We start from the raw sequence: 27,714 nt of genomic DNA on the forward strand, positions 1-27,714 counted from the left end.
TAAACCACAGCATTAATTCCGCCTTCAATCACACCATGGTGCCATCAACCATGAGTGTGACTCACTGGCTCAGCAGCGAGCAAAGATCTCTAGAGTCCCGAGCCACACTGGGTGCTGAACATTCCACGCAGGTGAGGGGCTGTGACATCACACAAGGAGCAAGGGCTTTATTCTAACTCCTAAGCTCTACTGAATTGAATTTAAAACACAATTTTTAAGCCTGCAGAGGAATACAAACACTAAATACTTCAAAATAAAAATCAAGACAGGAAGACCAAAGAACCTAAGGCCTTTTCATGGTTAAAATAATCTGAAAGGAGACTAGAAATAAACAAACTAAAATTTCTGTGACTATTATCTTATTTGCCAGTTTTGAAGATGTCCTCAGGGGCCAGAACTTGGGAGACAGAAAGGATAAACAGCGGTGCATCACTTCTGAAGTGATCACACACAACAGGTTCCCATCTCAGGGGCAGGTTTTCCTGCTTTCACTGGCCAAAGAGGAACTTAAACTCTATGTATAACAGACAGACTCTACAGTTAGGATCCTTTAAAAATAATGAGACGCCTCTCTTTGCCTTCTTCCAAAGTATATAATATATATTTAACAGCACATAAGAAGACACCACTTGAGCTTCCCTGGAGGCCAACAGGAAGTATTTTCACATATAAAAATTAAAAATTTAAACTTTCAAATCATCAGTATTTTTTAAACATAATACAGACTTACAAATTTTCAACATTAACCCATGACCCCACCCCTAGCACGAAAATCCACCCCAAATCCAGAAGTCACAGTTTTTTGTTCCTAAAAACCCCACAGCACTGAACTTGATCTTCACTTCAAGCTGATTGCTAACGAGGCTCCTGACAGAGATCCCCGGGGAGGAACGAAGGGCGGTCGGCGCTGCAGCTCTGATCTACCCGGGCAGCACGGCTGCGCCTCTGAGGTCAGGTCCATGTGAGTAAGCCCCCACACTAGGATCCTGGAAGGGTGAGCTGGCAGCTTCCCTAGTCTTTTCCTCTCGAAGGCTGTCCGATAAGCACCTGGGAATTGACTTTTCTTGGAAAAAGGGTGCTGGTAAAGCTGTCAGGGCCAAGGCAATAGTGAGAAGTTCAGTTCTCTGCTCTTTGGATGAACTGTGTAAAACTTTTCTCTTAAAAGACACAATGTTAAAAATATTAAGAAAAAAATGTCTACAAAATCTGGAGGGCTGCCTTTTCCTCAATGGGTAAAGCTTGTGGGGTGGTGGGAAAAGAATCAAGGGCCCAGAATTGTAACTCTGCAGCAAAAAGATTAGATGGATGCCCTTCAAAACAGGTCACGTTTCCTAAGATGTCTTGCTGAACTAGCAAGAGCGGAGGGCGACTGCATGAGCAAGAGGGGAGGGGCGCCAACTCCCAAGGGGGGGGTCCTACTGTGCGCCCCGCCCTACACAAGACTGTCAGGTTTCAGGGCGGCCGCCTCGGCCTCCAGGGCATCAGGACTCAGCCTCTGAGCCAGAGCTGCTTTCCCGACTGACTTCGATCTGGAGAGATGGCAAGTTATCTAAGCGGCTCTTCTTTTGGCGAGACTGTTCTTTCTCCTTAATCAGAGCCCCCCATGCCCTCTGCAGCTCCGAGTCGTCTTCCTCTGTGCCCGGCGCCCTGTGATCCCCTTTCTTCGTGTTCTTTTCTTTGGTCTTGGGTGCAGATCCTAAGCGAGTCCATAAGCTACCTGTGCGGGTGAGAAGGCATTTCAGCTCTGGCAGTTAATGCTGAGCAAGAGGGGCACTGCAATGCCTCACGTGCAGGGAACACTAGGGGAGGGGGGCTCTGGGGCACTTGCAACCAGGGAGCAGCCCTGGGCAGGTCCTCCCAGTTCCCTGCCGGCAGACAGGGAACTGGACCTGCTGGGAGATTCTCCCAGCTCGGGGATACGCACCACCACCCCCAAAACCCCCACACCAGACACATCAGAATGAGCTGGGAGGCTGCCTGTGCTCCCTCTGCCCCTGTCTGCTGAGACAACCACCTGTGCACAACTTTCTTCCGTCAGGAGTGGGCCATTCCCAGGCCATCGCCACCTACAGCATGCTGCAAATTCACGGACCTGCTACCCTGTCAACTTTTGAGATTCTGCCAACTCTCTGTTCACTTTCTAAAATGTTAGTATTTGACAACAGACAAATACATAGAATTTGATAGGATAGCCACACGATAAGGCAATTAAAAGTTTTATTTATAAAGGCTATAACTTATATGGAAAAATGATCATGATAAAATGCTATATGAAAAAAGTACGATATGTATACGGACAAAGGTTGGAACAGCAGGGAACTAAAAAGTATTTGTGTTAATCACAAAGACTCAGAGGTGAGTCTTGTTTCCTGCTTTCTGTTTCCCACACTGTTACCGTTATTGTTACGATGATGATTATAATGGAAGAGGGAAAAATAATTTATTTTTCTCCTGTGCTGCTTCTGTCCTGTATCAACAAAGTATTTCCATGCTGCGCCCATGGTCTCTACTCTTACCCAGTTCCCTCCCCATCAGTCCCCACTGTTACCAACCTGACTTCTTCTCTCGAGTATCAGAGTAGAGGCCTTTAACATCCTGCCTGGGAACACCCAGCCTACTATGCACATCAGAAAAGGGCTCTCTCCGAACAACTGGATTACTACCGAAAGCCTTTTCCGGAGAATATGGTCTTTTTCCTAATCGCTGGCGTATATCTAGAAAAAGAAAAAAGCACTGCTGTGACCACGTGACTATACTGTGTCATCTGTACTGCCAATCTGAGATCTTCCCGAGTGAGGACATGGGGCCCAGCACTACCAAGCTTCTAAAAGCCTTCCCTCTACACAGCCTGGATTCTCCCAGGAAAATTCAAGTGAGAACCCACAGGGGCTCGCAGCTGGGGGAAACCTTAGCTGACTGCTTCAGAAAGGAATTTTTGAGGCAGAATTGTCTTTTTTTTTTTCCTTCTTTAAATAGTAGAATCAAGAGCAAATAATTAACAAAGTGCAGCTAATGAGAAATACTGCACGCTCCCTGAGGGCAGAAGCCCCATTCTTTGAACATATAAGAAGCTAGTCAATAAAGACTATTACATTGAACAATAAAGGTAATGAGACCGACAAAAAGCAAAGGATCAGGGGAAGCTGTCTCAAATCAAATCTGCCTTTCCTCCAACCCCTCCAGAATCTGCCAATCCTCTGGAGCTTTCTTACGCTAATAGCAACACCACAAACAGTCATGAGCAAGTCCCTGTGCTCGGCCTTCTCCCACCTCATCTGCTCTCTGAGAACAGCACCCCCATCTTTCAGCCCCTCAGGCCTGAGCCCCATGGCTTCTTTCCCTTTCCTCCCAGTGCTGAGTCTTCCTCCTTTACAAGGCTGGACATTTTCATCAGAAGATCAGGTTGCTTCCCACCGCAAAGAACTCGGTTTGGTGACTGAGATCCTGTTTCCTCTCCGAGGCCTCGCTCCACTGCCACCTGCTCTGAGACGCCTCCCACAACAGGCTTTCCCCCAGAAGACCCACTCCCCTCTTCGGTCCCACAGCCCACTGCTCATAGTGCCTACCAGGCCACTCACTCCACTCAGGTTCAGGAGGAATTACCTGAGCATGTGCCCTTAGGCTGCTGCATCGGAGTCTATGATGAGCTGGCATCCCCTGCGAAGACTTATGACACCCCCAGCGCCTAGCCCGGGCACACGGTGGGTATGGCCTGCTATGTGCGTGTCTGCACATATAAACTCACCAGTTCAAATTCTTAACCATTTATACAATACTTCGACCTAATTTCTATTACCCTTATGTATACCAATGACATACAGAGTAAAATCACTGTTGGGACAAAAATATCAAAAGCTAATATTGCAAAAATCTGATTAAATTTCATGCCCTCAAGTTCCAGTGCCTAACCCAAAATTTAGAAGTGATGAATATGGACAATTAAACTGGTCCCCAAATGACAGTGTTTTATTCAAGAACCTCCCCTGTCTGCATTTGCTTTCTGGAACTCAGGACAGAGCCCAGGAACACAACCGAACAACAATACCTGTTTTAGTACTGCTGCCAGCCGGCCGTGGACGTGTGTGCTGACGTTTTTCATCTAACAAATGTCTGACATCTGCAAATTTCTCAGCTGGCAATTTGTTACCAATTCGGTTTTTTATATTGCTTGTGGATAAAGTATCTGCCCTCATGGAATTCCTTAAAAAAGAGAGGCGGGGGTACAGTAAAGCAGCTTGAACTGTGGGGCAACACTCACACAATCATCTCACATACTCTGGAAAAAAGCAATTTAAGAAACCCAATCTAATAAGGCCAACATTCACTTAATAACACCATACACCAGTAGTAATTTGCTCACAAAAGTCACGACCGGCTTGCCAAAGAGGCCAGTCGGGGTAAGCAGCTCCCCGAGGTTTCCGGGGTGGTTTCCACATGCAGTATCTGGGAGTGATCGCAAAGCACATAACTGTGCCTGCCCTTCTCCTGGGACACAGGCCTAAGTAGAGGCCTGCGAAGGACTGAAGGCCTCTGCTTCTCCGGGCTGTGAACTGGTTGTAGTCAAGATATAAGATAGCCTACAATCCCTTTCTTTAAAGGGAAGACCTCTCCCACTGTGTCAGGGGAGGGGCATTATTCTGGCAGCATTTGCCATTGGAAAGTTCTCTAAAAACTAAGGATGTGAACAAAGCCATACAAATCAACCAGCTTACAAGTTTCTTCTTCCCTTTTCCCAAACACACCATCAGGAACTCTTAAGAGAGCACCCTAGCCTCCAGCCCTCTGAGACATGCCTATGCTCTCTGCCTTCAGGAATCTGCTCAGCCCCACTAGTTATCAAAGAATGTACTTCTCTGTCCATGAATACCAAAAATCACAGTGATAATACCTAAGGTTGGTGAATATCTAGGTAACATGTGGTAATGTGAGTGGGTAAAATCTTTTACGAAGGAAATTTAGCCATACCACATTTTAAAGCATGTGCATTGTTTTGCACAATAACTGGAATGTATCTAGTTAGTCCAACAGTAAGAAAACAGAAATCTACGGAAATCTCTGGTGGTCCAGTGGTTAAGACACTATGCTTTCACTGCTGAGGGCCCAGGTTCAATCCCTGGTCAGGGAACTAGGATCCTTCAAGCTGCAGGATGTGGACAAAAAAAAAAAACAGAAATCTAAACGTCCAACAGGAAGGGATTGGTTCAACAAATGATAACATTTGGAAACAGGGACTACATATAGTTGAAAAAAGAGCAAATGTCTCCACTATATTAAATGGAAAAAGCATATTTCAAAACAATATAAACAGTATAACTTTTGTACAAATGCATCTATAATTTCCCCATATGTTATATATACACATAAAGCTGACAATAAAGTTATTTACCCAACTGCTAACAGTCACTCTCTTAGGGGAGGATGAGATTACAGGTGACTTCACCTTCTGTATCATTCATAGTTTTTATAACAAGGATCATTTCTTGTTCATTAAGAGGAAAAACCAGATGCTTTTACTCAAATTCTATAAAGGGCTGAAATTAGAACCGAAAAAAGTGATTACAAAATTAAGAGGTACTAAGAAGAAGTTAGTAATCGGATTTCAATCAAATTAAAAGCTAGCAGTGATAAAAAGAAAAGAATATTTTTACCTGATATTTTTCAACTGAGATTCCACCTCATCAGCATACATGGTCATTTTCATGCTCTTCTTTGGTGAAGGAGTGGAAATCATCTTCAGCTCCAGGTCATAGTCCATTTCATCAGAGTCTGAGCTGCTGGCGCTGGACCGCCTGGACGCGCTCCGCTCCCGGGTCTGCTTGAGGGCCGGGAGCTCCGCGTGGTACTCCACCACCACTCTGTCGTCGGCATCCATGTCCTGCTCCTCCTCCTCTTCTTCTTCCTCTTCAATAGGTTCCTCAGGAACATTCACTAGTCCTAAGGAATTTAACCAAAAATCATTATTAGTAAAAGCATGAATACTAACACCTGATCTTCTGTTCTGTATCAGTGACCTTTGTAGAAGATGAGATTCCCATCCTAAGAGTTTACTGGAGCACTGTCTCTAACAGTGCTAATCTGGTTACCATTCTGACCCCTACAACACACGAACATCTAGGTAAAGGATGGCCTAGCAGCCTGATGCAATTTTATAAAGTTATCTAAAATACAGACCCTCATCATTATTCAGATTCTAGATTTATGAATCTGCCAATTTTATTTGTAATTCCACAACCAACACCCATGGCACTTTTGTGGTCATTTGTGGACATGCACAGGAGCCCCAAAAAATTGAGACACCAGCCATGCAAGTTCCCAGGTGCAGGGAAACAAGGTCTGTCCTGCCTTTCTGTTGCAGCGCTCAAACACTGTAAACAAGGGTCCTTTTTGCGGTCCATGAGTGCTACTTCTTAACACCTTTGTGATTTTTATTGACGATTTCCCTGTTTCAAACAGCCTCCGAGAAGAATTCCAAAGCTGTCTAGTGTTCCTAAATACAAGAAGGCTGTGATATGCCTTATGGAGACAACACATGTGTGAGACAGGCTTTGTTTGGGCCTGAGTTCCAGGGCTGCTGCCCTTGAGTTCAACGTTAATGAATCAACATGTATTAAATAAGGTGTCCTTAATCAGAAACATACATCAAATTAAGGTTCTATATTGATCAGTTGACAAAAAGTGTGATTAAGAGTCTCTGAATGGTTTTCAATGATCACGGTGACTTTACAGAACATAACCGCCATGAATAATGAAATGTGCCTTTAAAGGTCATGGAAAAATGCTTATAAATGGAAGAAGCACAATATAAAATATATGTCCACAACAGTTATATTTATTGTGAAAAGAGACAAATAAGAAAAATGTAAAATGAAATCAGTTCTTATCTTTTTGCTTTTTAATTTCTTTGATATGAATACTAAGATTATATGATAAAAATATCTTAAAGTAAGTGAAATTGGAAAAGCTTAACTGTCTAACAGAAAAGTATGTGCATTAAGATGTAGATTTCAAATATCCAAGTTTGGGCATTCACATTAAATTAAAATGTATAGATTTCACCTCTCCCTGTCCCTACGACAAAGATAAAAGTGCATGCCTGTTATTCTGTGTTTGTATGCTGACTTGGCTGGTTCTACAAAGTGTGTAGATTTTCACAGATCAGTTTCAACATAAAAACAAATCTCTATAAAACATAATAAAAACAGTTCTTTAAGAATAAGCACCAAAAGAAAGAAAGCGGGGAAGAAAGGGAGATTTGAAGGGTGGGAAGGTGGGAGCCCCAGGGAGACAAAGGAACAGAAAAAGAAGAAAAGAAAAAAGACAAACAAAAACCAAAATGAAACCCGTGTTGTATCCCACTTCACTGCGGCATTCACGTGCACAAGCCAATAAGCAGAGTACTAGACACAGCAGCTTATTTTCATCATCAGACAAAAGAACAATAAAATCAACTCGTCTGACAAAATAATTTAAAAATTTTTTCATGCAGCTTTTGTTATTAATTAGGAAAATTAGATTCCGTAGGAAAAGTTTTAATTTTTCCTACATTTTGCCTTTATTGTTAGAATAGCTTTTATAAAATCATTTGACCTCTTTGTATGGGCAATTTCAAATTAACTGTGACTTGACTTACTTTCCTATATGTTGGCAGAGGGTGAGGGCAAGGAAGAGAGGATGATAAAGTTTGGAACCTTAAAGGACTGTATTAAGGATAAAAATGTCATTTCGGGAGCCAAACATGTGTCTACCCAAGAGCTGAGCAGGCAACTACCGGAATGTCGGTGTTTATAGGACGTCAGGCCAACGTCGTCCCCAATCAGGGCTCTCTTCTTAATAACATCCCGCTGAATGCGACGGGAATGGTATCTCCGCTTCCTGCAACATCGCCAAAATAAGCACAGAATCAAAAACCAAGAGGAAGGGCCTCGACGTCCACTAGTTAATGTCAACTACACCCTGACGCGACGTTAGGTGCTGACACAGAGACATGTCGCATGAAACTGAAACTCAGCATTCTCACACCATTTACCACAGTTAAAAGCCTTGAGCGCTTTCTTCTTGTCTTCCTCACGTCCATCCACACACGGTGCTGACAGTCCACTGCAGAATACCCGCTGAAGAATACCAACTAATGTAGATCCCTGAAGGATTATGAAAAGCTTAAGTACTATATAAACTGTTGTATTTAAGGTTTTGGACTCACCAAGAGTTACTAAGGATTCCTTTCATGCCTCCGTAATTTGGATTCCCATATTTCATGTAATACTGACTTCTCCTTGCTGCTCCAAGTTCCTTCTTGTCATCTAAAAATTAATTACAATAGTTACCAAGGACTCCCTCCGAGTGTGAAGGCAATGTTAAACGGGTTTGAACAAACAGAATGTTTTTCATAGCTGGGATCAGATCAGCACACTCTGCCTACAGAAGAGAAAGATGCACTATGACCACTCTGAGTCCTCCTAAAGCAGTGCAGTGTCGAGAGGGTGGAGCAAAACTCAGAGACGAATGAGGTTAAGCTGCTGCCGGGGAGCTGACTTCAAAGAGAAAATGCCAGCAACAATAACAACAACAACAACGCAATTCCCAAGAAGCAAAAGAGAGTGTAGGTTATCACCAGTGTTCAGGAATCAAAAAGGCTTTTAGAAGAGGTGGCACTTTCATTGCCCTCCGAAAGATGACACTCGTTTCTGAATGACACACACCAGTAACACAGAATCAGGGTCCAAGAAACAGATTATACATAGGTCCATGTATTTGGTAAACCATGCACTCAAATAAGCAAAAGGAGAACAGATCCCATTTATCAAGGTAAAATGCCAGTTAACAGGCAGAAAAGGTGCTCAGTGAACACATGTATCTTCACAATATAAAGGCCTCTTGACAACTCCATGGGCACGCACTCACTACAAAAGATGAGTACCGACGAGAGTGCACCCAGTGCTCCAGGTAAACCTAGAGGCATAAACCAGAATGTGCACCCTACGAAAAACACGCCCACCAGCGCCTTGGAGAAACGGCTGGTTCCAGATCTGGGACTAGGAAAGTACAAGTTGAGACTGGCAAACCAAGATGGCGCCTTGTGCCATAATTGCAAGAAAGTACTCAAAGAATTACGCAGGCGTGTCAAAAGAACAATGTGAAGAGGCTCTACTGATAAGATCCAAAATAACCTGTGAATCCAAATAATGACAGAAGGAATGATAGCCCACTGAATAAAACTCCACGAATCTAAACTAATATAAACAAGTAAATGCATTTTTAAAAAAACAGGTAAATACATCAATAAATGGGTAAAAAGGGAAAGCTCCCCCTTACAGTTAAGTGCCAACTAGTAAATGAGAGAGTTAAAAAATCATCAATGGATCTAAAGCTCCTGTATGGCAATCTGATGAGGAACAGGCTATTTACATAGCCTCAAAGCATCTCTCCACAAAACTCCAAATTATAAATGGAAAAAGTAACTTTACAGTGAGAAACCTGGCGACTGTCACCTTAACCAGGAGATAATGGTTAGCATCCCCAGGAAGGGGACAAATAAATGCAATGTGCCTCCTGATACGACACACTGAGAATGACACTGTGGTGTAAGCGCACAACTCGAATTTAATTACAAGGAGACATCAAACAAACCAAAACTAAGGGGCAGCTTACAAAATAATGAGCCTGTTCTCTTTAAAAATGTCTCAGTCAAGGAAAACAGCAGAGGAGTGGCTCCACATTCAGGGACACTGAGGGAACACGGCAGACTGAAACGCCCAGTCCTGGAGTGGACCCTAGTGTAGCACGGAAGGAGTACCAAGAATAACCCAAATTTACTTGACAATCATCATCGTCGCTGTCGTCGTCATCATCAAAGACTGCCCACATACTGCACTCGATGTGTGCCAGGCAGTTTTAATGCACACTGCGGGGGTCCTGGTAAAATCTGAACACAGACTATGAACTGGATAACAGAATGGCACTAATGTTAAATTTCCTAATTTTGATGACTGTGTAAAACAAAGTCCTTGTTCTTCAGAAATACTTACTAAAGTATTCAGGGGTGAAGGGTTGTCATTTCCAATAACTCTCAATTGACTCAAAACCACTCCTCCCACATTATTAATGCATATCAAAATCACTGTGCATAAAAGGCCTTATGAATTATTAATAGGCTTTTAATTTAATTCTTCTGAGAATTAGAGCTGAAAGGTACTATTAGCAACATCTAGGAAGACACTGCCGTGATACATGAAATTTTTAAAATTTTTCATAGTTCAGAAGATAAATTGGCTGAAAAGCATATGGGGCAAACCAGCTTTAACAGAAAATAACTTACTTTAGCCAGATATCACAAAAGTATACAAATAGCTATTATCCACTTTCAGTGTCTGAAATTCCAACTCAGGCAGCAAGTCATCGATTTTGTTAAGTGTAGAATGTTACAGTTTGAAGGATCTTTGAGATTACTTGGTCTAAGTTCCAATTCAAAAGAGAAGGCGTCACTTAATATCACTTCATTAAAAATAAAAGTCAGGGGCTTCCCTGGTGGCTCAGTGGTAAAGAATCCGCCTGCCAATGCAGAAGATATGGTTTAGATTCCTGATACAGGAAGATCCCACATGCCAAGGAACAACTGAGTCCCTGCATCACTACTACTGAGCCTGTGCTCTGGAACCCAGAAGCCACGACCACTGAGCCCACACACCACAGCTACTGAAGCCTGGGCACCCTAGAGCCTGTGCTTTGCAACATGAGAAGCCACCGCAATGAGGAGCCCCCACTGGCCAAAACTAGAGAAAAGCCCGAGCAGCAAGGAAGACCCAGCACAACCAAAAATAAACAAATAAAATTATTTTTTAAAATCAATACCAATTATCATTTACCTTTTGTAGCAAATCTCATGAATAACCTATTTCCTTTAGCAAGCTTGTTAGCTGGACGAAGATCGTTTCTTAGCAGCGACTCTTCTTCTACCTGCGACAACGTGTCCAACTTAAGAAAAAAAGAGCATTTTCGATATAAAAATTAAAGCCTTTTTTCATGTTCATTCAGTAGCAAAGATACCATGGATTAAGGAAGCAATCTACTTTTAATAAAACCCATAAGCATCACAGCACCAGTTCCTCTGCAGAATGTCTAAGTCAGAGGTCTTCCCTGACCACCTTGTCTAAGAGAATCATCTCATTGACTATCCGCTTACCCTTCTTTACTTTTCTTCATAGCACTCATCACTTCCTGACATTACATTACATATCTGCGTATCTGTGTATTGTCTGTCTTCCCCACTAGAATGTAGGCTCCAACAGGGCAAGGACTTTGTTTTGCTTGACGCTATATCCCCAGCACCTAGAATTTGGTATATAGTAGGCACTTAATAAATAATTTAAAAATGAATACACTTTAATATTTCCAACAATAGTACATATGCCATTAGGAGATACACCATTACTTGCTATTCCTTAATTTTACTGATTAGATAGCACTGCAAAGTCTTTCTCAATAAAACCATTTCCTTTCATACAGAAGTGTGAGTACTAAGGTCTCAAGATGAATCGTTCATTACACCCACAAGAACTTAAAAGGCGAAGAGCCTGGGCCCCCCTCAGGGGGTTCGATGGTGCTAGTCAGCGGAAGAACACAACGTCCTATCCTAAGCCTTAACGCTCAGGTATCAAGGCTGTAGGCAGCTGTTTACAGGGAAACCTCACAGACACCTGTGCCCTCTACTGACCTCTACATCACTTGTGGTCTCATCTTCAACTTCTCCTTCTTCAGCCTCATCGTCATCAGAACTGTCTTCCTGCTTGTCTAAAATGGAATGTGAGGGACAAGATGAATCTTCACTCCATCTCACATACATTAAAAGTCTAACACTGTCTCCTCCTCTTTATTAATGATCCAAAGCATCATAGCTTGTTTCAGAAATAACTGGCAATGAGATACTACGTTAACACTGCACAGAATTCAAATTGTAAAGAATAGGACCTTCAGCCCCAAAGTTCCTCCTCTGTAGTCAGTTACCTTTTTTACTTTTCTCAGATGACTTTTCCTCATTGGCATCCTTGCTTCTTATCTTATCCAGGGCTGGCAGAGAACTCATATTGATAAGGGCTCTCGTGGCCGTCATTTCATCCAACCAAACCACATTACCTAAAATAAGATGTAAAATAACACATCACATCCAAGTGATTAAGTTTCCTGACAGCAGAGACTACATTATATTCACTGCTACAGTATCATTCAGCTACGGACTGGCATCAATAAATGTACAGACCAACCAATGAAAGAAGTATAGAATCTGGTAGTAAAAACTTCTTTAATAAGATTAGCCTAGAGAAGTACTCCAAACTGGGTCCCGCAAAATACTGGTCAGGTACTCCATGAAAAAAAGTCCTATATATTAAAAATGCCTGGCATACAGTAAGTGTTATACGTAAGTGCTAGCAGTTTCTGATGACGATGATGAAAATGTCAAACAAATGTCCTTTATCCTTTATTCTTCTGCCCCTCACATGGAAGCCCTCTGCTCTTCCTTGTCATCCAGACATGCTACATGATGTTTCCCTACTGTAAAGTGTGGGTGATGAGGGCACCCATGGCATATATAGAATGGAGGAGTGACAGCTACTTGGCTTTGCAGCAACCAATTTATTTTGCTCCTTTAAGAGAATTTAGCAAGAAAAAGGTCTTGAGAAGATCAACTTTAAAGGAGCATTTCTCAAACTTAAGCTACCCCTGTATCTCAGTTTGGGAAATGAAGGTCTAAAGATTCTCATTTTTTGTTAATAACATGCTACATTGTTGTTGCTGTTATTTAGTCACTAAGCCATATCTGAATTTTTTGTGACCCCATGGACTGTCACCTGCCAGGCTCCTCTGTCCATGGGATTTCCCAGGCAAGAATACTGGAGTGGGTTGCCATTTTCTTCCCCAGGGGATCTTCCAGACTCAAGGGATCAAACTTGGGTCCCTTGCACTGGCAGGTAGATTCTTTACCAGAGTCACCAGGGAAGCCCAATATGATACATGGTCTTGAGCAAGTAATTTCCCCCGTTTCTGATGTACATGAGGGAGTGAACTGGACAACGCTAAGGGTCCCTCTAACATTGCTTAGATAGATAGTTTTAATTAGTTAAATCAGCTGTTAGCAAATCTAGCCCATGACCCATTATTCATTCATTCATCCATCATCCATCCATTTATCTACTTATATTTGTACTTTATTTATTTAGTTATAAGTAACAAACAATAAACTACACACCTGCCAACTGTTTTTGCAAACAAAGTTTTACAGAAAACAGCCAGGCTCATTCAATTATATGGTCTATGGCTGTTTTCATGCTACAATGGCAGAGCTGGGTAGATTCCACAGAGAATATATATGGTCTGCAAAGCTTACAATATCTTTTATCCGGTCTTTTATTTTTATTAAAAAAAAAAAAAGTTTGCCAACCCCTGATCTGGATGGTCTAAGTTAAGCAAATAGAAAAAAGGAGAAAAATCTTTTAACTCAGTCATGTTTCTTCTTTTGGTGATTTAACATCTAAAGAAAGCAGCCAGAAAAACTGGGAAAACCAGGTCAGCATGCTGGCAGAAAATGAAGCTAGACTAGAAGTGAGTCAGGACCAGAAGCCAGCAGAGTGGGTACCGAAGGTCAGACTAGACTTGAGAGTAGGGACACAAGTCAGAAATCACAGTTAGCTCACAAGCGGAACAGCCCCAGATTAGGACCAGCAGATGAAGCTCGAGAGAACACAGACCAGAGCAAGCAGAGGTGAGAGGTCTGGCACAGCGTCAGAGGGCTCTGGTCTATTTCCAGGTCAGAGACAGCACTCTGAAAAGCTGTTGCAATGACAAAGCTGAAAGCCCTGACAGGGCAGACCCAAGTCTATGCAGTTGGACTCACGCCTTTGCTGGGAAACTGTGGGTGTCAGGAGGGGTCACAATTGTGTACCTGGATTCAGATGCCAGCAACCAACCTCCCAGCGGCCTGACCACCACCCCTGAGCTGCCTCGGAACACTTATGGAAAATGATATGGCAGGCTGGCTAATGTACAAGGACTCTGGTTCTCATCAGTGGGAAATTTTTCTCTCCTGGGCTGAAGGCAGAGGTTAGACATAGTCTGGCCACAATCGTTCACCATATGAGATGGCAAGAATTCTTTTAAAATCATATATGAAAGCATATTCAACAGAACACTTTGGGGGTACTTACAGGAGGTATCATCCAACCACTCGATGTGAGCTGGAGGATATTCTTTAAAATAGGAAAAGACATCCTGGGTGCTCATCTCATCTACTCCGCAAATGTAGATTGTCTCCAGTCTCACTTTGGGGATTGCTAGGAAAACAGGACACAGAAAAGATGAGAGAATTTTCCCACCTGCTGCTGCACAGCCCACCAGCACCCCTTTATGACAGTTCAGATAACACGGTTAAAGAGAAATACACTGGGACTTCCCCAGCAGTCCAGTGGTTAGGACTCTGTGCTTCCACTCCAGAGGGTACAGGTCCCATCTCTGGCCAGGGAACTAAGATCCCACATGTCACATGGCAAAAAAAAAAAAAAAGAATATGCTGAAAGAGATGACAATTATTTCAAGAGAAAATAAGACTTGACAGCAAGGCAAACTTTAAGTTTTTATCACACAACAAGAGCATTAAACAAATGACTTAATTCAGAATGGGCTTATTAGGCTGAGAAAGATTAAACAAGTGGTGCTTATAATATACACGATACCTTCTCCTCAAAATGACCTGTAGTAATTAAAGGAATATCAAATGCGACAGGATTATACACTGAACTTGATAAACTGATTCTAATATTTTTTAAAGGTACGTCAAAGAGAAATGTGTATTAGTCCAGACAATTCTGAAAAGAAGAAGAGACACTGCCCTTGGATGTAAAGCAAAGTCTGAAACTGGAGTAAAGAAATCCTACAAACCAGTAAGAAAATGACAGTCCCAAACAGAAATGGGCAAAGAACAGGAGCAGGCAATTCACACACAAAGAAAGAGGAAAGGCCAATAAACACCTCAAGAGATGGTTGGCCTTACTACTAATCAGGAAAATCCATCTTAAGACAAGGTATCAGTTTCCAATGACCAGATGTTTAACTTAAGTCTTTTAGTATCGGTTAGTGGCAGAATGAGACACGGCCTCTGCTGGTGGAAAGTGTGAACTGGCACAGCCACTCTGAAGGGCAACTCAGAGTACCTATTACAAATGAATTAATAGGCTTAGGAGTTCTCTTCAATATGTGTCCTAACACATGGGTTCACAGAGTGGCTCACACAGAGATGTTCGTTGCAGCACTATTTTAATAACCCAGTAGCTATCAAAGTAATAAATTATGGCTTATCCATATCAAATGAATCAGGGTTTATCCATATGATAATCAAAGGACAGTAAGCAAGCAGTTAAAAACAAAGAGATAATTTATCACATACCATGGAAAGATTCTAAGACAGATTACTGAGTGAAAAAAAAGATGCAGAAAAATACATACATTAAAAAAAAGATAAATATCACCAATTATTTTCTAAAGGTACATATTTATTTACACAAATATCTAGAAAAAAAAGGCTGGAATAATTCAGTCCACACTGATAATAGCTCTTACCTCTAGGAAGGAAGAAAGGTTGAAGGCTGTGGTTAAAAGGAATCCCAGCATTACCAGAACTGTGTGTTAACTTTACATTATTTAATCTTTTTAATTGTGAAATACATCACAAAGAAAAGATCATCAAAATATACATCAACAAATGTATCAAAAAATACATCAACAAAGAAAAGATATTTTTAAAAATACCTTAGATCCACCACCTAGCTTTATGCTTAAATTCCTATAACAATGCGAGGCAAATAAAATGCTGCATATAATGCCAGGCCCTGTGTAAGCTCTCTGTATCCCTTCTCTCCCCAGCTTCTCCAAAGCAGTTCTGTCAAGAATTCAACATCCACGACTCTTAAGGATGCTTTTATATGTCATATATTTTATTTAAAACAAACCCAAAATACACGTGAACATTTCCAGATAAAAATTCCTTTTTTTTTTGTCATTTTGAAGAGTACAAGATAGGTTTAATGGGAGCCCATTCAATGTGGCCAGAATAAACTGGGTAAGTATTGTTCTGCCAACTCAGATTCATGAAGACAGAGATATCAAGATTTATTAATCCTAGCACTAATCCTTATTAGTGCCCAGCAGTACAACAATGAGCAGAAGGACTTCTCTGGTGGTCCAGGAGCTAAGACTCCACGCTCCCAATGCAGTGGGGCAGGACTGATCCCTGGGCAGGGAATTAGATCCCACATGCCTCAATAAGCGTTTGCATGGTACAGCTAAGACCTGGAACAGTCAAACAAATACGTAAGCAAATACTAAAAAAAAAAAAAAAGAAACATGAGCACAGACCCAAGTGAGATGGAAGCCACACTGGCCATGCAGAGTGACTCTAACATGCAGGGTGGGAAACTGAAGGGGTAGCCCGGGGAACCTCCTCAGTTCTTGAAACTAAGTGGCATGATTTTGGAAGAAAAGAATCCTATGAGAAGTAAAGAGCTGGTTCTGAAGAAGGTAACAAACAACAAGGAGAGCTCCTGGTGAAGGCAGAGGAAAGAGACTACGGAGCGAGAGAAGAAAATCTTGGAGATGCTGATATGAAGAAGGACTAATCATACATGAGACAAGCTCAAGAAACGATGGAAGCCTGCCAAAGCAGAATGTCCACACTTCGTTACCTTGCTGACAATGTCACTGCTTAAAATAAAACAAAGCAACAAAGACGGCACCTAGACTCAGGCCCAGCTGACGAGCGAGGACTAACTGCTGAGGTGCCAGTAAACAGATGGACCGGGGGGATGGAACTGGGTATTCACCGAGTGCCGACTGCAAGCAAGGGGGTGAGGGAGTCATCCTCCCTTCCAACAGGGAAGACCCCAATTACTGACAGGTAGCAGTACAAAAAGGGCTCCTTGGTCGCTCAGACGGTCAAGAATCTGCCTGCAGTGCGGGAGACCCGGATTCGATCCCTGGGTTGGGCAGATCCCCTGGAGGAGGGCATGTGGCAACCCACCCAGTACTCTTGCCTGGGGAATTCCCATGGACAAGAGCCTGGCAGGCTACATTCCGTGGGGTCACAAAGAGTCAGACATGACTGAGCAACTAAGCACAGTACACAAAACTCAAGTTTTTAGGAAAGCAGATTTCTGAAAACCCAAAGAAGTAGTAGTCAGTCCAAGCCTAAGATCAGAAGGATCAAAAAACCTGGAAGACACTAAATACAGTAACTCAGAGTATGAGAGGTGATCCCAAGAAAAGAGAAAGCAGCAAAGCTTAGCTGAGCATGACCTGCAAAGAACATGCATGGGAGATGGACAAAGGACAAATTAACAAATATAAGAGAATAGATGTAAGAATCTGAAAAACTTTGTCAGGCTCTAAAACAACATACGAAGTGCCGATGACAGACTGTCAAGTGAAGAGAAAGAAAGCGGCATGACTACAAAGGGGAAAACAAAAATAAAGTCCACACTCGGGAAAGATTAGAAGGAAATCCACAAAATGCTGACAATGACTGGGTTTGGGTGGTAGACTGTGGGCAACTTCTCTTCTTACTTCATTCTCCAAATGTTCTTTGGTGGACATGAACTGTCTAACATCTAAAGAAGAAAAGGTTATAGTCCAGAGCCAACAGGCTCAACAAAAATGCTGATGGTTGGTTTTATTTACAAGTGTTTGGAGCAACACTGCTTTGGGAAGATGATGCAGGAAAAAGGGCAGGACTGTTGATCAATTTTGCTACAGTACTAACGGACAGCAGCAGCTATCATTAAGGAAGAACCAAAACCAAGACAAGTGCCAAGGGTTTTAGAAATAGTCTTTTTTTTTTTTAATCTTTTGGCCTCACCCTGTGGCATATGGGATCTTAGTTCCCTGACGAGGGATCGAACCCATGCTCCCTGCATTGGCAACAGAGTCTTAATCGCTGGACTGACAGGGACGTCCCCAAGGAATAGTTTTAATAGATTCAAACCCTCTAGTTTAGAGTTATACCCCACTGTACTGACTAAAACACGAAGCAGTGATTTCACAATCGGGTAATAATCTCTTAAGATTATTGCAGGGAAGGAGCAAGGTACCTTAAATCCTTGAGGACTAATCCCATACTGACTTTCATAAAAGAAGAAAAGAGAAATTCCCAAACAGATCAAAAAGACTGTCATTCTCAGAAATTTTTAAAATACACCTTAGACAGAATCTCTGATCCCTTAAGAAACCAAGTCTTTTTCATAGGAAATGATAAGCCAAGCAGCAACCCAGCTGACCTCTTCTCTTTCCTGACTGGATTAGCAGGCCAAGAAATTCAAAGAAGACCACAGATGGTGTTCTACCTCAAGTTTATTAAGGCACGTAATCTAGATCCCCATGACAATAAAATAAGAGATGGGCCAGAAAATAGAATAAGACTACCATTCATGGATCTGTGTGTCATGGCATGATATGGGATTATCCTGTTTTACATTTACCAACAACTGGATGAACATGCAGAAGCTATATCAAAGGTAGGAGCATAGCTAAAATGCCGAAGGGCAGAATTAAAACGAACATAACTCCACAGGTTGAAACAGAGTCTTGAAATCATGATGGAACTTAATCAGGATAAAGAAAAAGGCAAGTTTTTTAAGGACACAATGAGAAAGACTCTTTCGACAGGTGCAGTTCCTGGGGGAAAGAACGGGTGCTCTGGCTGACTAGAAGATGACTACTATGAAGTGGTCAGTACAGAGACCATGGTCAGAGTCCTGCCAAGCGCTCCACAAATCCAACCAAATCTGGAATCTGCACCTCACCTGGTGAAGCACAGCAAGAAACTGAGCAGGCTCTAAAGGAGGGAGACCAGAAAGTCTTGTCACATGAGAGTCCAGGGAACAGGCTGTCCATTCCTTCACCTGAAGAGTTACTGTGTGAATGAGGAAATGACTTCATGTTGTTCTAAGTGTTATGCAGTAACTAACAGATAGAAATTACTAGAAAGCAATTTCTTTTCAACATGAAGATGTATCCAAAAACAAGACTGACCGCTTCATAAATAGCTATCATGCCACCACTAGGAACTGTTCAGGCAGAGGCCACAGACCGCTGGGAACTTTGCCTAAAGGCCTGCAGCACCAGGCCAGATATGGGACCCAGGTGACTCCTAAGGTCCCTCAGCCATGAGGGCATTGACCTTGGAGATAAAAAGATCCAAGCTGCTTAACACCCAGTCACTCAAGAGTAGCAGGGCATTCAGTACAGACTGGTCTAGCACACTGCATCCCTGAAACTAGCAGAGATATCAGGAACACAGGCTTCAGTCAGACCAGCCTTCTAAGTCAGCCTTGCTACTTACTCCCCGTGGGACCTTGGGCAAGTTTCTGAACCTCTCAGCATCTTCCTTTCCCCACCAGTAAAACAGAAATGATAACGCTTTCCCTGCAATGGGGTTGCTGAAAGGGTACATTAACCACACAGCAGAGTGACTGGCATGTGGGGAGCACTTATAGAATGGTATATTTCATCACTGTTGATATTAAGAAGAAGAAATAACCCGGTACCTTACTGTGGCTGCAGGAATCGAGATGTTTATTCCAATGTCCCCATTCTCACAAGAGGCTGGGCCACTTAAATGGCTGTCTGGAAGATGGAGAATGCCAGATAATAATAATAACTAACATTTACTATGTGCCAGGCACCACTCTAGGAATCCTAACATTTTGTTAGAACCTCCCAACAACCCTGTAAGAACTAAGTTAACCTGACTTTACAGATGAAGATACTGAGGTTCTTAGAGGCTAAATAACTTCCCTAAGATCACAGAGTTAGAAGGTGACAAGTCAAGATTTGAATACAGTCAGTCAGGCTTCAGAATCCACGCTCTTAGGGTACAGTTAACCCTGACTGTACAACAGAATTACCAGGGGAGATGAAAAAACAGGAACTCTGAGATTTATCCAAACCTACCCCCTACTCTAATTTAAATTGATCTGGGAAAGGCAGCAGGGTTCTCTGGAGTTCAAGAACACAGTCTGAAGCCATGCTGCCTTCTGGGCCAAAAACAGGTTGTAACGAGCCACTGATAGTCCAGGGAGATCTACAGTCTTTTATGAGTATCTTCAGAATCAAGATTGTTTTTCAAAAAGCTTTTTTTTTTAAATTAAAATTTAACCCCAAAAGAAGAGATCCTATTCAGGAGGGTATCATATTCCCATTTTATAAACAAAGAGAATGAGACCTAAAAAATTTCACTAACTCACCCACATTCACTAAAGAACTGAGACTGGATCCCAGGAGGGCTCTGGCTCAGAAGAACCCCAGCACAGGTGAGAAGAGAGACTGACGTGGGTAATCAGGGATGCTGCAGAGGGAATGACATCTGAACCAGACAAAGTGTGGGACATGGAAAGACAAATCAGCAGGGTGACAGGCATGAACGAGATCAGAGGCAAGATGTCACATGGAATGCGCCCAGGACTAGAAGTAAACAGGCATGATGTGAAACCACGGTGCTCTCAACGTGGAGCTGTGGGAGAGGCCTCAGACGTCTGTGTGGGTCCAGTGTGCAGGCACATGGACAACCAGCTGCACGGCTGGCCCTGGCCTTCACAGGACTTTTCCTGAAACAGCCAGCCACTCGAGCAGGTGCCTGGAAACCTAGCCTGTGAGGCAAGCAAGGTCATGTTTCCAAATTGAACACGATGCAGAATAAAAACAGTGAAGTAGCATCCAGAGTTGAGCTACTCTGAGCACTGGGAAGGACCGAGGAGGCCTGGGTCTCTGCTATCATGTCATACACTGTAAGGCAACAGAGCACAACAGTTAAGAGTGAGCTTTAGAGTCAGATAAACCTGGGTTCTAATCCTGACTCCACTTTTACCAGTTGTGTAAACCTGCGCATTTATTTAATTTCTTTGAGCCTGTTTCCTTCTTTGTAAAATAGGGATAAAAATATATTCCTCGTGGGGTTGTTGTGAGAAATGAGTACGAAACAAATACGTAATGTGCTAATTAACACAGTGCCTCATAAGATAGCAAGTTCCCGACAAATAGCAGCTATTCTTTCATTCATTCCTCAGGTTTTTATCAAATAGGCAAACCTAGAGAAACTCACACAGCAGAGCACAGACCTTTAACGTGCATTCAGATGGCTGCCTATGAAGCCCTTTGCCAAGTCTCAAATTTGCAAATACAACAAAGGGAGATCATTTGCATTTATGGAATAATAAACATGGCTGTGAACTCTCTAAAAGGGAAGCAGTAATTTTCCCTTCTATTTATAAACCGTCTTCAAAAACTGGGATAGGTTATTATATTGAAGAATTCAGGGTGAGTTTCAGGAAGCAAAATACTTAACCTTAATAAAACACAAAAATAAAGTAAAATCACAAACCTGTATCAACAGACGTATTAACGGTATCCCTCCCCAATCGGACTCCTCTAAAAGAGTCTCACTGTGATACATTCCTGCTACATTTAAAGGCAAAGGAAAGTGAACACTTCTACAATAAAGCAGAAAAAGAGTAAGAGTCAGTCCCACAGAGCCACAGTTCTAATCGCCGATCTGCCACCAACTCCATGATGTTCTCTGGGGCTCCTTAGACAGTCTCCTGAAAGTTCGGACACAGCCAAATGAATACACACACACACACACACACACACACAACACTGAGACACAGCTAATGCAGCTCATCGTTAACAGGCCACCTCAGAAGTGGCGAATTCACAAGTTCCATGTGAGGTGAGGCCAGAAGCACAAGGCCGTGGCAAGGAAACTGGAAAACAACCCCCAGACACCCTGTACCTTTCTTCATCATGTCTCGGTCCAAGGCTACATTTCTTTGGGCAAGATTTACTTCTGATCGAAAATGGAAGCGCTTGGCTCGCTGTTCCTTCTTTTCAATCGCTTCCTAGAAGGTGCAGAAAAAAAGCCAAAGAAGTGAAATGTGGAGGAGAGTTAAATCACAAACATCAAATGATACACCAGCGACAAGCAACTCAGAAGGTGTAAACGACACTGTGCCTTGCCTCATTTTTGCAATGAACAGGGTATTGGCGATGACTGGGAGAGTGGACACTACCAATGCTGCAACCTGTCATCATCTCTAGGATGACTCAGTGCCTATCAATGTATCTGTGCAGAAACTGAGGCACAAAAAAGTTACAATGTTTGCCAGGGGCACTTCAGCTGGTAAGGGGCAGATTTTCTCGGCGCTATTTCTAGAAGCCCCACCACCGCCCCCATTTCACATCGTCTGTGTGCATGGTGATCACACCTATCACGTTATGTCTGCCTGAGCAGTCCACTCCCTAAAGCTTTTTCTGTGTTTAAAAATAACACTGAAGCCAAGAAACTCTCTCCTTTATTCTAAACTTGTGTCCACAGAATTGCCAGTTTTCATCTTGAAGTGACAAGAAGCACTGATGCTTTCTGAAAAACCAAATAATCAGCGTCCTAATTTTTTTTTTCCCCAAGAGCTAAAATATACCCAGGTCCAACTGTGGGTTTCTGATAGCTCTTTGGAACCTTCACTAATTGTATATTGACTTTGCCACACTAATTGAAGGTCTGACTATAGAAAGCTTCTGGGGATTGGTAAGGCAGCAACACTTCTGTTATTTCCCAATAGTTATGTTAATTTTCTCCACTGAAGTCTTCCCATTGGAAACAACTGGTTTATCTTCCTTTGGTAACAACCAAAGTACCAATTCTTGGCTACCACCCTTTCCCCCATATATTTGTTTCAAATAATGGTAAATTGTGTAGGCTTAAGAACAGGATTGCATACTGCTTTTTCAGTTTCAGTAAGAAAACACCTTCACTTGATTCTATTTTCCTGTCAAAAAAGATGATCAGTTCTTTCTTTTTGCCTTTAAGCAATTTGAGACAGATTGAGACCCAGATAAAACACAAAAAAGCAAGCATGACATACTTATTTTTGCTTTCATACATCCAATATAGTAACACAGTGTTATTTATTCAGAGTTTTAATTCAACTCTTTAAATGGCACACATTAAAATCAGAAGGAATGTTTAAGCTGAATATCAACACCAATTAAAGCAACAAATAAGTACTGATTATAAGGAAAATAATATGTCTGGTTCTGTGAAGAGCTGCAATGAAGCTGATAATCTAGTAACAGCAATCACCAGATAAAAGGCAATACTCCCAGGCAGTGAAAACAGTTCAGTCTGCTTGGCCTTCAAAGTTTAGCCACATATTCATGAAAGCCTATTTTTCTAGGCCTCAATCAGTGAGGAATAAAGACATTTACTAAAGGCCTACTATGTGCCAGACACTTTTATGCTTTGCTTCATTTAAAGTGGAAACAGTTTACACATTTTTTTAAAAATGGATAGGGACATCCGCCTGCCAATGCAGGGGACCCAGGTTCTAGCCCTGGTCGGGGAACTAAGATCCCACATGCTGTGGGGGAACTAAGATCCCACATGCTGCGGGGCAACTAAGCCTGTGCTCGGCATCAAAAGACCCCACATGCCACAACTAAGGCATGACACAGCCAGATACGTATGTATAGAAAAGGAACAAACAGAACTTTTTCTTGGACATGGTTAAGCACAGGCGTCTAGTTACTTTATCTTCTTATGGATTCAAGAACACACAAATGCTGCCTGAATGTTCTCAGGCATCACTGTGAAACACAAAATATAAACTTACAAAGGCTTAATCCAACAACGACAAAAAAAGGTGGTAAAGAATAACTGCTGCTCTACAAGTCCTAGGGACTTGCTCATTAAGTTCAACCGCTTCTCAAAATGAATCAATGAATCACGGTGTATCTTACCTTGGAGGTGACATCAATTCCGGTGATGAAGCTGCCAGCCTTGTTTTCATATCTTCTGCTTGTGTCCTAACACGAAGGGGATGGGTGAGAAATGCTAACAGGCAACTGAGGACAAGCGCATGATAAACAACAGCCTGACAACCCATTCCTTCTGGACAGTCTTCCTTTCAGCAATCTGTTCCCTACCCTGACAACCCTTTATTATGAGGAAGCCTGTCCCAGCGACTCCATGGTAGCAATCAACCACTCTACCAAGACGCTTTTTCTAAATCAGAGCCTGTCCACAACCTAAAGTAATTCCATCTACTGAAGGTATCCGTGTAAATGAAAATCCAAAGGCATTCATGAGAAATACCCAAGATAAGGTACAGTCACTCATCTCCCCAGCTCAGACTGGACAAATTCATTGTGCCAGGCCACCAGATGGGGCACAAGTCTTCACTGAAACGCAGAAAGTCCAGGCTCACCTCGACCTTCTGGGGGAAACGCTACACTGTGCAATGAAAATACAATGAGACTCTGCAGCCGGGGGACTCAAATCACAGCTCTAAGGTTCACTGGTTACAAGACACTGTACAAGTCCCCTGGCTTCTCTGGACCTGGGTTTCTTCTGTGGCATCTGCCTACCTTTCTGATCTCTTTTACTGCTCTTCTACTTGTGCTATAGAACTTTCTGTTTCTCCAATAAATCAATCTTGTTCTCATCTCAGAGCCTCTGGGTTTACTAAGTTGCCCCTGCTGGGAACAAACTCTTCCAGATCTGCACATGGGTAGCTCCTTTCTGTCACTTAGGGTCCAGCTGAAATGTCGCTATCCAGAGGACTTTCCTGGTGATCTTGTGGCATTCTGCTTCCTGCTCTCCACAGCTTCCCTCTGCACTCTTCCATCCCATTAACATGTTTTATTTTCTCCACAGCATTCACCACTATGGGAAATTATTAGTTAACCTGTGGCCCCCAACTGGAACATAAACTCCAGGACAGAGTCTGACCTTGATCAAGCGGCTAGGACTGTGCCTGCCACAAAGTGTGGGGATGCAACAGTACAGGTCCAACGGAATGAATGAAGGGATGACATCTACTTCACAACTTCCGTGATATTTAAATGATAACATGTAAACCACTATGTTAACTTTGTTGCCAGAGTCATTATAATTTACAATCTGTAGTGCTCCTACATTTTTTTAAAAACCTTCTTCCATAATTTCAGTTTAAATGCAACACTTGCAGACATGGTAAAAAAGTGGACGAGGTCAGATGAGAAATTAAGTACCAATACTGGAGAGGAGCCACGCAGGCCTGAGACCAGCCCTAAGAACCGGACATCAGACCACCAAAGGACAAGCAAAACACCTCTCGTCATTCCTACTGTGACAGAAGAGAGGGACCAAGGACCACTGCTGGCTCGCTGATGTTCTGATTCCACGAAGGGTGAGATGCTGGAGCACGGTGTAGCAGTGAAGGCGCGCGGGGACGAGATGACCCTCAAGTCACAACAGAAACACTGAGTTTCTGCAGCTGACAAGCCCAGCCCTCTCGAGGGAAACCGCGGGTGCTCTGTTTAACAAACACCAGCTAAACCGGAGCAGGATGCCAGCGCCCCGCTCCCCGACAGTTCCTTCTTGGCCGCTCCAGGTTGTGTCCCCGCCCGGGGGGGCTCCCTCTTTATCTCAAACTGCACTCCCCAGACAAGCCCTACCCCTCCTCACTCGCCCTCTTGCACAGAACGGCTCGGAGGGGCAGCGAAGGGGGTGATCTCAACTACCCCCCCAATCTCTCCGACCCCTCCTCCTCAAGCCCCCTTAACACCCATTTCCGGGCGCCCGGGCGTCCTTTCTCTCGCTCCCCCGTCTCTGCTCCAGTCTGGCGCCCCCGCCCCCAGGGCGCTCGCCCCGGTGCCCCCTTCCCCAGACTTCCCCCCGGCCCCGGCCGCCTCCCCTTCCGGCTTGCTCGGGCGCGGGACACTCGCTCTGCGACCTCCTCCTCGCCCCCGCCCCCCGCCCGTACCGGGATCAGTTCCTTCAGCGAGCGCCGAACCGGCACGACCTCCAGTTCGCCCTCCTCCACCTCCATGGGCTCCGGTTCGCCTCGGTCCAAACCCGTTTCAGGCGACGGGAGCCCCAAGGCCGGCCCCGCTGGGGCCTCCGCCTTCACCGACACTCGCAGGCCCCGTACGGCCGCCATCGCCGCCCGCCGGCCGCACCACTGAGAGCCCGCCCGGCACACTGCGGGCTAGAGCGTCGCTGCTACTGGCCGCGGAGCAGCCGCCGCTACCTAGAGCGTCGCCTTCTGCGGTCAGAAAGCCTTCTTAGGCTCCGGCGTCCCCTGGTGGCAGGAGGGACGCAGGGCCGGTTGGAGCTGTATCTGGTGAAGAAGAGGCGGGACCGACTGGGAAACCGGGGCAGGGCCTGATGTAGAGGACGGTCCCTGAGCTGACTGCCTAGTGCAGTCTGGGCTTAGAAAATAGCTACACCCTCTCTTGATGAGGGTGAAAGAGGAGAGTGAAAAAGATTATGGCATCCTGTTCCATCATTTCATGCAAATAGATGGAGAAAAAATTGGAAACAGTGACAGGTTTTATTTTCTTGGCCTCCAAAATCACTGCGGATTGTGACTGCAAGCCACGAAATTAAAAGACGCTTGCTCCTTGGAAGAAAAGCTATGACAAACCTAAACAGGTATTAAAAAGTAGAGACATCACTTTGCCATCAAAGGTCCATCTAGTCAAAGTTATGGTTTTTCCAGTAGTCATGTATAGATGTGAGAGTTGGACTATAAAGAAGGCTAAGTGCCAAAGAAGTGATGCTTTTGAACTGTGGTGCTGAAGAAGACTCTTGAGAGTCCCTTGGACTGCACGGAGATCAAAGCAGTCAATCCTAAAGGAAATCAACCCTGAATATGCATTGGAAGGACTGATGCTGAAGCTGAAATTCCAATACTTTGGCCACCTGATGCGAAGAGCCTACTCATTAGAAAAGACCGTGATGCTGGGAAAGGTTGAAGGCAGGAGGAGAAGGGGACGACAGAGGACAAGATGGTTGGATGGCATCACCGACTCAGTGGACATGAGTTTAAGCAAGCTCCAGGAGATGGTGAAGGACAGGGAAGCCTGGCATGCTGCAGTCCATGGGTTTGCAAAGAGGTGGACACAACTGATCGACTGAACAACAATGATTATATAACCTCTCCCTACTTACCAGGGAAGGGGGCACAGTTCTTGAGGTGCGAGCCTGCTGTGTTCCCCCTTTGCCTGGAAAAGTAACAAAGCTACTCTATTCCTCTCAAAGAAAGAAAGAATAATTATAACAAGACAGAGGTGTTAGCTCCTGTTACAATGGCAATCTTATTGCAATACAAATATATCAGATCAACATCATGCACACCTTAAACCTATACAATGGTATATGCCAATTTTATCTTAATTTCTAAAATAATTTAAAGAATTGTAAATCATCTAGACGCTGAAAGGATTATGCACTGAGTCCAGTAAAAAAAAGAGAAGTGATTGCCAAGCACTGGGGGAGATGGCGATGAGGGGAGGTGGTGGTGGTGAGGGAGGGATAAACAAGTAGAATACAAGGAATTCTTAGGGCAGTGAAACTATTCTGTATTTAACTGTAATGGTGGATGCATGACATACATTTTTCAAAACTCATAGAACGTGCAAATCAAAAAGTGAACCGCACAGTAAACTGTGGACTTTAGCTAATAATAGCGTATTGATATTAGCTCATCTGTTATAACAAATGTACCACATTAAGGCAAGATTACTAGCAGGGGAAATTGGGTAAGGGCGGGGGTGAGAAGGTATATGGGACTCTACACTTTCTACTCAATTTCTCTGTCAACCTCAAACTGTTTCAAAAAATAAAGTCTGTTTGTTAAAACA

At 43.3% G+C, this 27,714-nt stretch overlaps 1 protein-coding gene across 4 annotated transcripts; it reads right to left on the reverse strand.

Annotated features, from left to right (window-relative positions):
• Positions 1 to 573: 573 nt before the first annotated feature.
• On the reverse strand, positions 574 to 26,371 carry NCBP3 (nuclear cap binding subunit 3). Of its 4 annotated transcripts, none has more exons than XM_061390728.1 (13): positions 25,833 to 26,056; positions 23,827 to 23,892; positions 21,824 to 21,929; positions 14,196 to 14,321; positions 12,001 to 12,129; positions 11,711 to 11,787; positions 10,863 to 10,953; positions 8,201 to 8,300; positions 7,769 to 7,872; positions 5,649 to 5,934; positions 4,046 to 4,200; positions 2,553 to 2,714; positions 574 to 1,717 (listed from the first exon to the last, which is right to left on the reverse strand). In XM_061390728.1, exons 1-13 carry the CDS (start codon positions 26,007 to 26,009, stop codon positions 1,482 to 1,484), a joined length of 1,815 nt encoding a protein of 604 aa, XP_061246712.1. In that variant the 5' UTR covers positions 26,010 to 26,056; the 3' UTR covers positions 574 to 1,481. The 4 variants fall into 4 exon arrangements, 3 of the variants coding, with proteins under 3 accessions (XP_061246712.1, XP_061246711.1, XP_061246713.1); XM_061390727.1 differs by having other exon boundaries at positions 10,863 to 10,971; positions 25,833 to 26,051; XM_061390729.1 differs by lacking the exon at positions 25,833 to 26,056 and adding an exon at positions 24,818 to 25,757 and having other exon boundaries at positions 10,863 to 10,971.
• Positions 26,372 to 27,714: the final 1,343 nt, after the last annotated feature.

This window comes from Bos javanicus, chromosome 19, assembly GCF_032452875.1.
Source record: "Bos javanicus breed banteng chromosome 19, ARS-OSU_banteng_1.0, whole genome shotgun sequence".
Lineage (NCBI taxonomy): Eukaryota > Metazoa > Chordata > Mammalia > Artiodactyla > Bovidae > Bos > Bos javanicus.

Excerpts from the sequence above, each read along its gene's own strand:
- NCBP3 (XM_061390727.1), bottom strand. The coding sequence starts at position 26,009 with ATGGCGGCCGTACGGGGCCTGCGAGTGTCGGTGAAGGCGGAGGCCCCA. Across the intron at positions 10,972-11,710 it reads AGACCACAAGTGATGTAGAG|TTGGACACGTTGTCGCAGGT; the intron begins GTCAGTAGAGGG and ends TTTTTTCTTAAG. Across the intron at positions 8,301-10,862 it reads CATGAGATTTGCTACAAAAG|ATGACAAGAAGGAACTTGGA; the intron begins GTAAATGATAAT and ends ATTAATTTTTAG.